Here is a 17,943-nt window from a genome sequence, read left to right on the forward strand (position 1 = left end):
CACAATTTAAATGCAGTGCCAAAAATAAAGAGTAAAGGGAAGAGAGAAGACAAACACGGTTTTTACGAGGTTCAGGTGACTTGGCTTACATCCTCGCCTTGAGCAACCACTCAAGGATTTCACTAAATCCTTGCTCCTTAAATTGGGATGGAGCTTCCCTTACACTCTGCTGCTTACAAGAGGCACAACTCCCTCCTACTTCCGTTGCTTACAAGAGACACAGCTCTCTCCTCACACACCGGTTCACACAAGGAACCATGTATACAACAGAATCTGAAAAATAACACTCAAAAATGCTTCTCACAAAAGCATGTGAGTACAAATCAAATTCCTAACACGTTAACATATGATTAAACTTGAAGCTCATGAATGTATGAAAACGATACAATCGTTTTATGTATGATATGGTTCAACACACAAACCCTCTTTAATCAAAACTCCTGAGTAAAGATATACTTGAAATACTTTGGAGTATATTAGGGTTCTAGTTCACTTTGTAAAGATACACAAATATGTCTATTGTGAACTTGTTAAAAGCCTTATCATGAATGTTTTAATCAATGGATATCAAAAGCTTTCTTTCAAAATATTTAATCACAACCCGATCTTTGTAATATGTAAATAGATATATGATATGTAATTCAAAGATTAAAATACTGAGTATAAGGTTTTCCAAACAAAGTATCCCTCAATAAGATAAATATTTATGAATACCAAGGATGTATATATTCAAGTGTTTTAAAATATCTAAATTATGAATTCGTTAACTGAAAACACACTTGAATCAAACCTTTCAATCAATGACACAACCTGAATCAAGTAAGGATCTTGTTTAAAATAACTATGTATATGTATAGGCACTTTCAAGATCAACCTATTAATCAAAATAGATTTTTCAATAATAAGCTCTATGAACGATATATACGTATATTTATATACTCTTGAATAAAAAACCAATCAACTAAGATAAACAAATTTTTCAAGTAAAGATCTTTTCAAAAAACAATTCTTATATATATATATATATATATATGTGCACACTCAAGATCAAACTTTTCTAATGATAATCAAGAACACGTAATGAGATGAGAAGTTCTTAAGAATAATAACTTGAATGATCAAATCTCAATACTAGATTGAAGTACAGTTGAATGAATGAATGCCCTTTGATTTTCAGAATAGATTTTCCCAAAGAAGATGAAAGTAGAATGGAGTGTAGACAATCAGCTCAAGTTCCTCAACAATCTTGCAATAAGATGTGTTCTTCTCTTATTGTGTGTCTTCGCTTTGTTCTAGGGTTTAGATATTCAGTATATATAGTATCTTACCCTTAGGATTAATCTCAGCCGTTGGATCAAAGAAATAGCTCACGGGTTCGTTTAATAAAAATCACAATTTTAAGTTTTTCGCAAGTTTAGGCGCCTGAGGGTGAAAGCCTAGGCGACCGAAGTTCCTTAAGTCTTTGAAAAATCAAGTTGGAATGCAGGGTCAGGCGCCTAAAGAGGGAAGTTCAGGCTCCTGAAGTGGGTTCAGGCACCTGAGGTCCCAAGGTCAGGCGACCGAAGAGCCTCGGCCAACTTGCTGTGTTTCCCATTAATTCTTCAGGCTACCGAACCTAATCTTTAAGCTCCTGAAGAAATTCTTCAGGCTACTGAGGGTGAGTTTAGGCTACTGAAGTCTCCTTTTTCTCAATTTTATTTTTCTAATTTCAAAATATGTTTTGCTCTTTTTCTTGGGCCTTTTATAAAACATTGTTTCTATGATTTCAAAAACATTTCTAAGTCCATTAAGGTTCCCTAATGATATATATGAAATGCATGAATCCTAAAGAAATTCTAATTTATGTTGAGCTTCAAATAAAACATATGAAAATGTAGGTACATGAGTTCTAAATACCCATTCCCAAGATGTTGAACTTTTCCGCTTGCATCTTGATTCTCGTACTCTTTAAGTTCCATGGATCTTGCCAAGATATGTTAGCTTTACTTTGTGACTTCCATGACTCGTTATCTTTCCGTGCATGCTTAATATGGTTCCTGTTCACAAACTTAATGCACAAATCAAATACCAAGTGATTTGTCATTATCAAAATTGGATTGGACTCATAGAGTCAACAAACTCTTTTACTCCAACTTGGTAAAGAAAGGTTTTGGTTTTTCTACCGAAGTGTTAAGCCAAAAGATTACCCTTACTCCACCATTGTTAAGAAAAATCATCCGTATAAAAAATGGATATTTTGAGTGCAATCCTATTGAAAAAAAATGGACAATGGAGCAGAGATTTACTCCATAAAAATTTCTGCCTCTTGTGGTGAATGATCTACCTGTTTATTTGGGAAATCCTCCACAATATAAGCAGCTCAATTTACAAGCTCAAATCCTTTACAAAATTGTTTCTTATAATATTCTCTTTCTAGAGCAGGATCCTATGATCATATTTCCTTCTTCGATTGTTTTATCATGTGGTGCATACTCGAAGGCAAGAAATTGGATTTAGCAAGCCTCATACTTAAGTGGATGGTCATGAAGTTAAAATCTCCTAGAATTAGACTTCCATATGGTGGCATACTTTCTTTAGTCTTCGCTCACTTCCAAGTTCTCACTCCATCTTCCAAGATAGTGAAACGAACCTATTATAATGTATTTTCCTCCACTACTCTAAAAAGGATGGATTACAAGAAATACATTGAGGGATGGATGTATAGAGGAAATTGGCTTGTACGGCCGAAGAACCTAATCCAGCTCCTGAAGAAGCTAATATGCCTGCATGGTTTCTTCCCTTCTATCAGCATTATTCCAGCTTCGGTTCTGACATGAGGGCTGGCTTCACTTCTCTTCAAGAAAAAATCTCAAATATTGATGCTAAGTACTCTTCACTAGATAAACGTCTTGACAAAATAAAGCAACATGTCACTAGTACAACACCTATGGACATTAGTTCAACACCAAATGGTACTGATTCCAATTAAGAGAGTGACGAAAATGATGATGGCTCACAAAAATCATCAGATGAAGGTTCACAGGACAAATTAGATGAAGGCTCTACTGAAGAAGAAGAAGAAGAAGAAGAAGAAGAAGAAGAAGAAAAAGAAGAAGAAGAATCACAGAAATCCAAAGGGAAAGCAATTGCTACAGATAGTGATACAACCTTTGATGCTTGACTGAGTTTCGTTTCTTATGTTTAACTTTTTTATGTTTGTATGCTACACAAGCTCCACTTATGGTTGTATTATGCCTTTTTTCTGATGTCAAAAGGGGAAGTATGTGTGTGTGCAAACTATTATGTTTCTATTTTGTTGAACTATGTTTCTATGTAAATACACTATGTTTCCATGTTTCTATGTTAAATATGAAGTATCTGAAATTGTGCCTTAATGCGATACTAATTTTACATTAACTTTGAAGATTTATGCTTATTGAAAGGGGGAGTATTTTTTTTTATCTTTGCTCCTTATTTTTCATCATCAAAAAGGGGGAGATTGTTGGCCTAACAAGGCTTAAGACTCTTGATTTTGATGATAACAAAGTAAGGCTATCTAATTTGCTTCAAAGTGGTGATATATCAGTTAATAAAGGCAAAGTGGATTTTGAATGATAAAAGGGATAATTCCGAAAGCTCATGTCAAAATTCAGATCAAATGAAGCTTAGACCTCAAATGACATATCTTGAAAGCTCACAAGGATCAAGGAACATGGAAGGCCCTATATCAAATAAATGTTCCATAATGAAAGCTCAAAGAAGTTTGAAAGATCAAAGACCAGCGACAAAGATAACTCAAAGCAAAGAAGAGTTAAATCAGTTTTTAGAACAAGCTTTGTAAGTACTTTAAGTATGATTCAAGTATGACTTTTCATTTTGAAGCTCTATTGGCAAACGAGACTTAGAGACCTTATTTTTAAGTCTTGGAACATATTTTTCAAAGAAAAACAAATTGATATTCCAAGATTAAATAAGTAAAGAAGGGAGAGATCAAAAATATTTTAAAATAAGAAACAATTGTTTGATAAGCGACTAACTGCACATGGGCAGCAATTGCCATGTTAAAGGACCTTAAATAAGCAAACAGAAGCATGACAATCAACTGTCTAGTGCTTGACAGGTGACTGTTAGTGTAAATTGAGACGACTGCTTGTGTTTTGCCAGTCGTCTGTCACCCTTCTAGTCATTTAAAAAACCCAGTTGTTCAGTGAAGGCTCCTGACTCCTTGTTGACAGGTGACTACCACCTTACTGTTTGTGCATTTTATAAATGTAATACATAGACAACCGATTGCCAGAGTCCTCACAGTCAATTGTCACGTGGCAAAATTTTAAAAAAATTACAGACATATTTTGAAATATTTAATTGCTTAGGGCTCAAACTTATTTAAATCTTGGACCCTACTCCAAGTAAACTTGGGGAACAAGCTAAATACTTTTCTACATCTATAAATACACCCAAGTTAAATTGACTTAAACATAAGAATTCAATTCAGCATTCAAAATCTCTCTCAAGTGTTCTAAAATTATCAAAGCTCTCTATTGCTATCTACAAATTGGCACGAAGTTTACTGAAGTCGTGCTATTTCTCTCACTAATATTGTGCTACAACTATTAATTCTTTCATCCATTGAAAGAATCATACGGTGAAATACTTTTAGAACTTCAATCTGAATTTCATATTGTGAATTACATTGAAGTATATAGTTTTTGACTGTACTAATCAGCTCTTTGAGGAGCAATTCTTTGTACATCTATTTGATTTGTATCTTGTAGATGACGATTCCAAGGATTGTTTGGATCGTTGGCTAAGCGTGGGGATATCGCTTAGAGAGGTGGGCTCTAGCCTATTTAAATGAGTGATTGAGCGAGGGTACATCGTTTGGAGAGGCGGGCTCTAGCCTACTGAAGGAGTGTGTAAACGACGTTGTTCTACCCAGCAAAGGAACTGGTTTTAGTGAATCCTTTGGTGGTTTGCCAAAAGTGATGTTGGCTTTATGGGAAGTCAGCAGTCAACCCTGTTGCGAGGGATCGTAGTAGTGGGCCCCAACTCGACAGTGCTTGGTGTGCCAGCCCGTCGGCACCCCTGCTTAAAATTGGTGCAGCCCCTCACGTCCACCCGACACATAGTGCGGGGCTCTGCACTGCCATTTAAAGGAAAAGGTTGCGCCCCTTCTACCACCAATTGGTTTTAGAAGAACCGGTCGCGCTTGATCCTGACAGGTGAGGACATAGGCTGGGTATAAGCCAAACCTCATAAAAATCTCGGTCTCACTCTCTCTTTTCTTTACTCTTTATTTTAGCACATATAAAATTGCGTGGATGTTTTAAATATCTAAATCATATACACTAAATGGATTAGATATTAAGTAAACTTATGATTAATTTGTTTTTAGGATTACGGAAACCGAAAGGGAGTACGTTAGTTGATCAATCTTTTGCGGAAACTGTAAAGTAGTATGTTGATTAATTCAACACCCCAAGACTTTTTAACTTAAAGTTTATTTAAGTTCTAAGTATTTGGAAAAAGTGATTGAATGTTGTATTGGATATCAAATTGAGAGACTAATTTCATATATACAGGGCTTAATTCAAATTTATACAAACAGAGCTGCACACAAGATGAAAAAGCTGAGAATTTCGATTAAGTTGCAAAGTATATCTTGATTGAATGTTTTATGATTGATTGGCTTGGTTAATTTGTTTGATTGAATGTTTGTGTGGTTGTGGATTAAATAAAAAGAATTAAGGTTGTGCATTATCAACAAAAGGTTAGGTTTTCATTAAAGGAATTAAAAAAAAAAAATTTAAAACCCAATTCACCCCCCTCCCTCTTGAGACTACACCTTAGTTTTCAGTTGTATCATCCTTTTTTTTCATAATGGATTTCTTGTAGCCTTGCCCGTGGTTTTTTCTCAATTCATTTGGGGTTTTTCACATAAATCTTGGTTTCAATTCTCATTTTCTAATTTTTCTTATTTTAGCTGTAGAATATTGTTCTTATGCATTCAATTTCCTAACATAGTATTCTCTTATTTATTACCCGTGTCTTCTATTTTATATATCTACTTATTATATGCAACATATTCATTGTAGATGGATGAGTTAACCAATGTGTTCGTTTCCTTTGTGTTATACTGATGGTAGTGTTGTAGGTCAGTAAGCTTTTGTTTTGTTTTCTTTTTTCCTTCTTGGATTCTTCCTTTGATGGATTTAGTGGTGGTTGGTTCAATTTATATTCCCAAAAGCTTGAAAAATTGAAATGTATGTATAAGATTTACTGCATGCATAACTTTACAATATTGCACTGTTTCCAGTATCACTCTTATATAATAAGAAAACACTTTGCAATGAAAATTATTTGCTGATAGTTTATTGGGAGTAATGACTGGATCATGATCATAAATCATTGGAAATTTTGTTGACAAAAAATAGTGGACAATGAATGACTTTCCCATCGATATAGACTCGGATTAGGGTTTAAGAAAGTGAGGAATGCATTACTTATTTTATTAGTTTAGCCATAAAAAAATAAAAAATAAATAAAAACACTAGGTTTGCGGATGTGTTTAGAATACACTATGTCCTTGAAATTTCTTCTATATTCACAAAGCCTATTGTAACGCCTCAACTTGGGTCTATCAAGGAGCAATACGTCTCTCCTCCTCCACATGTACCAGACAACAAGGGGCGGACCTTATCGGACTAATGAATGGCCCCACAGACCAATACGTATCCTTTTCAATGTGTTTTGTCCTCACTCACACACTTCCTGAGAAAACTTCCCAGAATGTCACCCATCCCAAGATTGCTCCAAGTCAAGCACGCTTAACCGTAGAGTTCTTATGGGAAGACTCTCGAAAAGAAAGGTGCACCTTGTTGGTATGGGTAGTAACATCAATCCTTTTTAAATCTTTCTTCCACGGGGTATCACACCTATAGCTACATCCCTTCTCTATATGAGGTTTTAAGGCTATAATCCTTCCCTATAAATCACAAGCAATAAAAAAATCATGTTAAGAAATATGAACCAAGAGAAGGAAATTATAGCTGGGGGAGGACTACAAACAAGCCAAGCAGCTCGTAATTTACTTTGTGTTGAACTTGATTATAGCTTGCTCAAACTCATTTATCAAGTTAAACAATCCAAACTCGAGCTCGAATTTCAAGCTCATCAACTAAACAAGTCGAACTTGAGCTAGTTCATACTCGGCTTGTTAGGCTCACGAGTTGACTTGTTTATTAGCTCATTTACTAGCTTGGTAGTAACTCATAAATAAACTCGATGTTAATTTCATTAAATATTTTATTAAAATTTTTTTACTTCAAAATATATTTTTCTCAAAATTTATTTTTTAATTATCAATTAATTTAATTAGTTTAGTAGTTTGGATTGTTTATTAGTTTGAAATGAGCTTCAGTAGAGTCGAGTTTGTGTTCCTCAACTCGTTTATTAATATGAAATGAGCTTTAATCGAGTCAAGCTCGAGTTATATATATGTTAGACAAGTTGAGTTCATACATAAAACTTCAAGCTCGAGCCGAGCTTGAACTCTCCACAATTCAGCTCGCGACAACTAAGCTTGGCTCAACTTAACTCAGCTTATTTGTAAACCTACAGTTGGGTTTCTTTGTAAAGTTTATGCAATAATTGTCGGCCATTAATTATAAGACTTGTGTGTTATTGTTGTTTTTTGTCCCACATTGGTAGAATAGTTTCACATTAATATAAAAAATTGTTTTGAATTTTTTGTATTATTTGTCTCACATTGGAGAGAAGTATTTTTTGGACTTGAAGTTGAAGCTATATAAAGAGCTTAACTCTTCATTTGTAAAACACACCTCAAAGTTGTACTTTGTCAAGAAATAGTGGATTGATCGTTGGCGCCCAAGGACGTAGGTAATTCTATACCGAACCTCGTTAATTTCTTTTCTAGTTCTTTTTACTGTTTTATTATTACTTTCTACATTACTTTAGTTTCTTATATATATTCAATAACAATAGTTGTAGTATTGGTGTTTGGCACAAGTGGGGTGTCCGACACAACAATTGGTATCAGAGTTAGGTTGAATAGTGTCGATACGGAGGTGTTCCTCTGTTAGGATCCTTAATTCCATGTTTGATGCCTAAGAAAGACCTTGTCTAAAGGAGTGCTCAGAGACGATTGCGGTTCAGTCACTCCCTGGAGGTCAACCTGGTCAAAGTGGAATTTTATAGGATAAAACAGAGTAGACACAGTTAGTACGTACTATTCATCTTAGGACTTTTGCCTTGTTGGTTGCTATTGAATATATAGAAAATGGCAGAAACTAGTGCAGCAGTAGAAGAAACTCTGTCCACACAAACTCCAACCCCTTTGGCTTCGACATCATCATCGAAGACGATAGCTAATGCTCGGTTTGAGGTAGAGAAATTTGATGGTACCAATAATTTTGGTATGTGGCAATGTGATGTGATGGACATCTTGTATCAGCAAAAACTAGATATTGCTTTGGATGATAAACCAGTAGATATAGGTGACAAATATTGGGAAAAGATCAATCATCAGGCAAGTGGTACGATTCGTCCGTGTCTCGCTAAAAATCAGTAATATTGTGTTATGAGGGAGATATCTGCAAAGAAATTGTGGAAGACATTGGAAGATACATTTATGACCAAGAGTTTGGAAAATCAGCTCTATTTGAAAAAGAAATTGTTTCGCTTCCAGTATCAACCAGGTATTTCGATTAATGACCACATAAATGCTATCAATAAAATTTTGGCTGATTTGTTAAATTTGGATGAAAATGTGAAAGATGAGGATAAAGCCATATTGTTACTGAATTCTCTCCTTTATGAGCATAAACATTTGACCACCACTTTATTGAATGGGAAAGATAAAATTACTTATGATGTTGTTTATACTGCATTGATTAGTACTGAATGCAGAAAAAAAGATCAGAGGGTCCATAAAGAAATAGCAGAAGCATTAACACTAAGGGGACGTTCTCAGAGTCGTATGTCTGGAAAGAAGAGTAAATCTCATGGGAGGAGTAAATCTTGTGGGAGACCTGCTAAAGATAAATGCGCCTTTTACTATGAGAGAGGGCATTGGAACAAAGATTGCCCTAAATTACAACAGAAGAATAAGGACAAAGCATATTCTAATGCCAATATAGCCAATGATGATGGAAGTGAGTCAGATTTTTCTCTTGTTAGAACATCTTCGTCACATTATTTTGGTGAGTGGATTTTGGATTCCGGTTGTTCCTATCACATGTGTCCCAATAGGGAATGATTTTCTAATTTTGAAGAATTAGATGGTGGGGTTGTTTTTGTGGGAAATGATCATACTTGTAAAACAATTGGAGTAGGATCAATACAGTTGAAATGTCAAGATGGAACTATTAAGACCTTGACTGATGTAGGCATGTTCCAAGCCTAAAGAAAAATCTGATTTCATTAGGTGCCTTAGAATCTAAAGGGTTCACTATCACTTTAAAAGATGGAACCTTAAAGATTAAATCAGGTGCGATGGTGGTGATGAAAGGAATAAGGAAAAAAATGGCTTCGTTGGATGGTATTCATTATTTTGTCACTTTTGTTGATGATTTTTCCAGAAGAGTTTGGGTGTATTCTATGAAGCATAAAAATGAAGTGTGTGATACTTTCCTTAAGTGGAAAAAATTAGTTGAAACTCAAACTGGTAGAAAGATTAAACGGTTCAAATTAGATAATGGTGGTGAATACACGAGTGATCCATTTATGAAGGTATGTTAGGATGAAGGTATTGCTCGATGCTTCACAGTTCGAGATACACCACAACATAATAGGGTGACAGAGCACATGAATAGAACTTTCCTAAAGAAAGTTCGATGTGTGATGACCAGAAGAATAATAGTATTTAAATAATGATTAAGAGGGAGGGTAGAAAATAGAGACAGTAACACAGGGGATTCGTCAACGAGGAAATACTGAGAGAGGTTTTTGAGCAAACTGAATTTTGTCGACGAGGAGTGGGTTTTGTCGACGAAATTATTGAAGGACTCGTCGACAACGAATCCAGCTCTATAAATATCAAAAATCTGGATTTTAACTTCAAAGTTAAGAAATCTCTCGCTCTCTCTCTCTCTCTCCCTACGGTTTCTCTCTCTTCTTTCTTCAATTTTGGGCCGAATTTCCACCGGTTTGACGATCTGAAACCACCATGACGCTCCTGAGGAAGTTCTCTCCAAATCTGTCGGAGCGGATCGTTGGTGAAAGCAAGTTGAAAATCATCCCTAAGTTGAGGTAAGACTTTTTAAGGCAAATTTGATCTTACGGTAGCTATAGGAAATGATATACACGTGAAAATACTGAAGTTTAGTACTTTGAGTTTTCATTTTCATGGTATTGATGAGGAAACCCTACAGGTGTTAGACCAAGATTTTTAGGGGCTTTCTCAGTAGCCAAGTAAGGGAATAAATTAAAGCAATTATTTTTTCACACATATTATTATTATTATCAACAAAGTAATTTTCAGGGAATATGTATTATATTTGAATATTATTGAGAAAATGTATGTTATTGGGAAAATACTGCTATTATACAGAAAATGTGATTTTAGAATGAAATTTACGGATTCACTCAGCTTTGTGTGGCATGAATATTATTTTTGCATGAATGTATTATGATATGGAAATTTTACGAGAAAAGCATGTTTTCAGGATTTACATAATAATGCAGTATGTAATGATTTTGAAATACATTATAATTGATTTATTTTCCAAATGATATTTATGAAATGTTCGGCACAAGGCCGTAATTATGAAATGTTCGGCATGAGACCGTAATTATGAAATGTTCAGCATGAGACCGTAATTATGAAATTATGAAAGATGCTATAGTATCATATATTATATGTTATCAGAACCCAGATGTTAGTTTAGTTCAGTTTCAGGAGCTCGGTAGCATAGCTATATATAGATAAGATATTTATGTTCAGACTTGTGCTAACCAACCCACAAGGGAGTGGGAGATGGATAGTCGATGTGGCTTTTAGTGTAGAGTTGTAGACGTCCACCTGGCAGTCCGGACCAGGGTGTGGCGGGCCCATCGTACTTACAGACATTTTTAACTTGGCAGTGGTCGGCTACTTATTGTCAGGTCCCACCTTCGGGCTGCACAACCTGTCATGGGGGGTAATACATGACATCAACTAACTATTCATCATGGGTATGTTTTCAGTATTATCAGATATAATAGACGATTTATGAATGATATGAGTTACTAGAAAAATATGAAAGTATATAATGATTTAGTATGTTATGACGAATGTTTACAGATATATGAAATGTATTGTATATGTATGACTACATTATATATTCATCTTGCTACACAGCTGTATTTGGTTTATTTTCCCTTACTGAGAAGTGTCTCACCCCCGAACCTAATTCATTTTTCAAGAGACCCTGAGAGATCGGTGGGGCGTGGCCGCCGTTGTGCTTATTGAGTTACCCCACTATGAGGGTAATATTTTGTGCTATGATCAGAATTATTTTGTTGTATGATCTTAGGGTTATTTTGATGTTTTGGAGATTGTATATAAATACTGCATTTTGGAAAAGTAGTAAACTCTGGTACTATGTAATTAATGGTTTGATGGATGAAATTTATTTTTACTGCTGCTTAGGTTTCCTCTATTTTATGTCAGGCTATCCCCGCTACCCACGGGTTCGGGTTGATATCATTATTATTTATATTTATTATGAGATAAGTTAAGTAGGTCGTTACACGATGTATGTTGTCTAATGCTGGGTTGACAAAAGGATTTTGGGCTGAAACTGTTAGATATGCGTGTCATCTCATCAATCGTCTACTATCATCTGTAATAGGGGAAAAAACACCCTATGAGGTATGGTTTGGAAAGTCTGCTAGTGATTATGATTCTTTACATGTATTTGGTACTATAGCTTATTATCATATTAAAGAATCTAAGTTGGATCCAAGAGCCAAGAAAGCAATATTCTTGGGGATAAGTGCAAGAGTCGAAGGATACCTTCTTTGGTGTCTAGAGATGAAAAAAATGATTTTAAGTAGGGATGTGACTTTTGATGAACTTGCGATGATGAAGAAAACAATACGTAAGGAGTCACGAGTTGAAGAGAAGACCGGTGGTACTGAACAACAGGTGGAGGTTGAGACAATTTTGGGAAACCCAGTGAGAAATGAGACTTCAAAAGGTAACTCTCCAGTTACGGTGGGGAATAGTGTACAAGAATAGGAGATTTCAATTCAAGAATCTTCACAACAAGAAGAATCAATTTTTTCTCAAAGGCCAAGACGAGAAATTCGAAAGCTTGCTCGATAAACTGATATGGTGGCCTATGCACTTCCAGTTGTGGATGATAATGTTCCTTACACTTTCAAAGAAGCAATGAGAAACTCTGAATCAGACAAGTGGAAAAAAAGCAATGGATGAAGAAATGCAGTCTCTTCATCAGAATCAGACTTGGGAGCTAGCCCAGCTACCCAAGGGTAAGAAAGCAATTGGTTCCAAATGGATTTATGTAACAAAAGAAGGATTTTAAGATGCAAATAATGTTCGCATCAAAGTTAGATTGGTAGTTAAGGGCTACACATAGAAAGAAGGCATTGTTTATAATGAGGTATTTTCTCCAGTTGTTAAACATTCTTCCATTCAAATTTTGTTGGCTTTGGTAGCACAATTTGATTTTGAATTAGTTCAACTCGATGTAAAAACTGCATTTTTACATGGTGATTTGGAAGAGGAAATCTATATGACTCAGCCAGATAGATTTCAGGTTGCTGGAAAAGAAAATTGGGTATGTAAATTAGGTAAATCGTTGTATGATTTAAAATAGTCTCCAAGACAGTGGTACAAACGATTTCATCAGTTTATGATGGGTCAAAAGTACATCAGAAATAAACATGATCATTGTATTTATTTTCGCAGACTACAAAATGGATCTTTTATATATTTACTCTTGTATGTTGATAATATGTTGATAGCTTCAAAGAATAGGGAAGAAATCAACAAGTTGAAAAGTCAATTAAATCAAGAATTTGAGATGAAAGATCTTGGTGAAGTAAAGAAGATACTTGGCATGGAGATTCGCAGAGACAGAATGAGAGGAAGAGTTAGTTTGTCTCAGAAACAATATTTGAAAAAAGTAGTACAAAGTTTTGGCATGTCTAAGCAGTCAAACCAATAAACACTCCTCTTGCTCCTCATATCAAACTTAGTGCGACTTTATCTCCTAAATCAGATGAGGAACATAAGTGTATGTCACAAGTTCATTATGCAAGTGTTGTTGGTAGTCTGATGTATGCAATGGTTTGTACTAGACCTGATATTTCACAAGCTATTAGTATGGTGAATAGGTATATGCATGATCCGGGTAAAGCACATTGGCAAGCTATGAAATGAATTTTGAGATATATTATGAATATGATTGATGTTGGTATAGTATTTAAGAAAAATAATATTATTGACCAACGTGTTGTTGGATATGTGGATTCTAATTTTGCAGGTGATTTGGATAAACGTCGATCAACTACTGGATATGTTTTTACATTTGTTAATGGTCCAGTGAGTTGGAGGTCTACCTTACAATCTACCATTGCCTTGTCTACAACAGAAACAGAGTACATGGCAACTTCAGAGGCTGGTAAGGAAGCTATTTGGTTACAGAGTTTACTTGAAAATTTGGAAGTTATTCAAAAGCACATTGTTGTGTTCTATGATAGTCAGAGTTCTATTCATTTGGTAAAGAACCAAGTTTATCATGCACGAACGAAGCACATCAACGTTCAATTTCATTTTATGCGGGTTATTATTGATGGAGGCAAGATACTTCTTTAGAAGATTACTACAACTGAAAATCCTGTAGATATGTTGGTCAAGATTGTGATAACAATCAAATTCAAACATTGTTTGGATTTGATCAATATCCTGCAAGTCTGAATATTTTTTGAAGGCACCGATGATGTGGAACTCTAGAAAATGTTGGTGACTGAAAAAATTTGTTGAATTTATCGTCAAGGTGGAGATTTATTGTTTTTTGTCCTACATTGGTAGAATAATTCCACATTAGTATAAAAAGTTGTTTTAAATTTTTTGTATTATTTATCCTACATTGGAGAGAAGTGTTTTTTGGACTTGAAGTTGAAGCTATATAAAGAGTTCAACTCTTCATTTGTAAAACACATCTCAAAGTTGTACTTTGTCAAGAAATAGCGAATTGATTGTTGGCGCTCAAGGATGTAGGTTATTCTATACCAAACTTCGTTAAATTCTTATCTTGTTCTTTTTATTGTTTTATTATTAGTTTCCGTAGTACTTTAGTTTCTTATATATATTCAATAACAATAGTTGTAGTATTAGTGTTTGACACAAATTGGGTGCCCAACACAATAGTTATGACTATGGGACAGGTGTTGTCATATTTAATGTTGTTATTTATTATGCTAATTTGCATTATGGTATATTAGGTAAGATAATATTGTTGTCGCATATTGTATAATGATTTCTTTGGAAATTATGACATTTTTGTAGAGAAAATTAAGTAAATAACTTTAATTTGTTGGTTTTTACTGTTTTTTCTTGTCTAGAAGAAAGTTGGAGAACCACATTGAAGATTTTGGACTACGACATACATTAAAGTGCCTAGTTGGTTTCTTTATCTATGTTTTGTTTCATTTTTTTTTCCTATGAAATCTGCCATCTTTTGGCTTTATCTAGAAAGTTAGAATTTAAGAACTTGTAATAATAAAATTTGTACATTTTTTCATGGTGCTCTTGACATTTTATATTTTTACTTAATTCCATGTTTGGTCCTGTGTGGACCTTTTGAGCCATTTTCTTTTAGCATAATTTTATCTTTTATTTACTTTTTAATTTCTTTTGATGGATAAAGAATGGAGTAGATCTAATGGCAGTAAGATGATCGTAGATCTATAAAATTTTGAACTCATTCAAACTTTATATATGTATAAAATAAATTGATAACACTTGAAAACGTCGGAGTACTTAAAGCATGCACTTGGAGAAAGGTGTAATTTAAAATGTGACCCTAGACAAAACACATGTGCCTTACACTAGTGTATGTGTGTGTGTATATATATAAATTTATTTATTGAACTTTGAAAAGGCTAAAGAGGAAGACGACTAGTAACCACCTCCCACAAGAAAGTAGAAAACAACCAAGGCTGGCTAGTTGGGCTTGTTGAGTTGTGACTCATATTCAAAGGGTATAAACTTAAAGGTTGTTACAAATTAGAGTCATGGTGTAATACAACTATATATCATACAAGGGTACGATACAGTATGTTAGAGTCATGGTGCAATATAATTGTATATCATATTAGGGTCGTGGAGAAAGATTGTTAAAGTCATGGTGTAATGCAACTTATAATATAAGGGTATTTTGGGATTTCAATTGGGGCTATATATATATATATATATATATATATATATATATATATATATATATATATATATATTATCGTATCAGGGTATCATGTAGAATGTTAAAGTCATGGTGTAATACAATTTATTATATAAGGCTATTTTGGGGTTTCATATGGGGCTACCAAAATATGGCACTGATACAATAGCCACCATGATTGATATGACTAACATTGTTTTTGAATGTCCTAATAATGCATTTGGGAATATAGTTTCACAAGCCCATATAAATTTGTGAAGACTTCTACGAAATTTTATATAATTTTGAACTACATTTTACTCAAATGTATATAAATTCAAAATTAATATCTAAATCCATGATTGGAATTTGTAATTTGAATATTAAATTTAAATAAAATATAATACAAAGTTATATTAATATTTACATAAATTTAAATACAAAATTAGAAGTCCATTCTCCCAAACACATCCTGCAAATTTACGCTAAAAAAAAGTAAAAAGAGAATGAGGAGGGGATGATTACATGCATAGTGGTGGGGCTGATCTATGCTTTTTGTAAAGCAAACTTATTGGATACCTTGTTTGTTTTATTGTGAAGATCAAAGATAGGTAACAATTCAACAAAGGCATAAATCAAAATAATTTTTTAATAAAATATTTTCCCAGTTCAAAAAATTATTACAAATGTATAATCTTTTTTGTAAACTAACGCGCAAGCTCGTGGAGCGGCGAAGACATTTGACCAATACAGTGGACCGGTGGTCGATGGCCGGCGGCGGCCGCAGCTTAACCGTGACTTAAGCCCCTTAAGTGTGGACTCTTTTCATCGGTGTCCTTGCGTGTGGTGGCACGCCGCCTACACCGGTCCGGTTCATGATTTGATTTAATGTTCCCTAAATCCTTCAAACGCATCATGGCTGAAGTTTTTTTTTCTCTTCTTCTTCGATTAAGCGCCCATTCTTACATAAATCTTATTGAAAATGTTACAACACCAAGTTGAAATGCATTTTGAAAAGCCAAAAAGAAAAAGAAGAAATAATTAATTCTTACAGTTTTATTTTCTTCCCCTGCTAGCTTGTTAATTTCTTCTACTGTAGGCAAACCAAATCTTTCCCGGCAGCAGCGGCGTTGCTGCCGCCGCAGGCGGCGTCGCGACGCAACGCCTGCGACTGAGTCTGTGCCAGCATAACCTTGTAGATCTCGACGATCATTTTATCGTCATACTCCTTCCTCGGAGCTGACCCGAAGCCGTACGCACCGCCGTACCCGACTGCCCCACCGTAGCCGGTTCCGGCCAGAATCCGCGAGTTGGCGAACGACAGCATCATCTTCACGTACGCGTCCCGCAGCCGCCGCAAGAACTTCCCCGGCGAGCACCGGCGGAGAAACCTAAGCTTCGGGACAACCCGGATCCGCCACGACCGCCTCCGCGGCCGTGGAGCCCCCAGCCTCGCCAGGTCCATGCGGCGGCCCTTCTGGCCGCGCCGCCCGGACCCGTCGAGGCGCTCGTAGCCCTTACGGCGCCAGTACCCCCTAAGTCGCCGGAGCACGGTCGCGGATGCGCCCTCCATCGATGAACTTATCTTCCCTTCAATTTGATTTGGTTTTGAAATCTTTCCGGAAGTGGAGAAATCGTGAACAAGCTTGTTGGATTGTTGGGTGGAAGTTGGGGGGACTGGTAATTGATAAACTTGGATCGCCAAGGACGAGAAGGTGGTGCACTAAATGAGGTGGTGGTGGGAACTTGTATTTTATTCCCTGCGTTGCTGTGCACATTTAATACTGTACAGCACTGTCCGATTTGGATCACGAAGGTCGGGCCGTCGGATTAATTTACCGGGTCAACGGTATCAAAGGTTCGGATCTGGTAAGCGGGTACTCAAGGCGGTGCGGTGGAGATTAGTGTCCTGAGTTGTAATAAGGTGTTCGGGTGAGGGTATTATAGGGATTCTGGTGAATTGCCACGGTGGAGTGTGGTGTGTCCAACTTCACTCAAGTGAGCTTATCATTTAAAAATAAAATATTTATTAGTTAATTGCGCAAGGAAGATATAATGATTGTGAATTTGACCTTTTAAAATGCCACTCATCAACTTCTATTTTTTAAGAATAAGAAATATTCGAACCACTTATACAAATATATATTTTTTTAAAAGTATTAAATTTAATAAGTAGTACTAATAAGTGTTGAACTAATAATATACTAAAAATTATAAGTGGTATTTGATTATATTTAAAATAAGTGGTATGCAGATAATTCAATCATAGTGTAATATATGATTATTTTTAAACATATTTTAAATTAAAAATATTATTCTTTTTGAATTAATGATTTTATTAGTAATTATTTTAATTATTTATAATTAAAATATAAATATTTATTATTTAAAAATAATATAATATTGTTATTTTTAGTTAACAATAACTTGCTATTAATGTATATTAATAACATATTACTTTCATATTAAATTATAATAAAAATAACGTTGCATTTAAATTTAAATTTAAATTTATTTAATATTAATTTAAATTAATAAATAGTTCTTGCTCTATGCA

At 34.9% G+C, this 17,943-nt stretch overlaps 1 protein-coding gene across 1 annotated transcript; it reads right to left on the reverse strand.

The window, feature by feature from the left end:
- Nucleotides 1-16,017: 16,017 nt before the first annotated feature.
- On the reverse strand, nt 16,018-17,132 carry LOC131155294 (uncharacterized). The gene has a single exon (XM_058108329.1). The coding sequence runs from the start codon at nt 16,957-16,959 to the stop codon at nt 16,477-16,479; it is 483 nt and encodes a 160-aa protein (XP_057964312.1). The 5' UTR covers nt 16,960-17,132; the 3' UTR covers nt 16,018-16,476.
- Nucleotides 17,133-17,943: the final 811 nt, after the last annotated feature.

The sequence above is a fragment of the Malania oleifera genome, chromosome 5 (genome assembly GCF_029873635.1).
Source record: "Malania oleifera isolate guangnan ecotype guangnan chromosome 5, ASM2987363v1, whole genome shotgun sequence".
In the NCBI taxonomy this organism is placed as follows: domain Eukaryota; kingdom Viridiplantae; phylum Streptophyta; class Magnoliopsida; order Santalales; family Ximeniaceae; genus Malania; species Malania oleifera.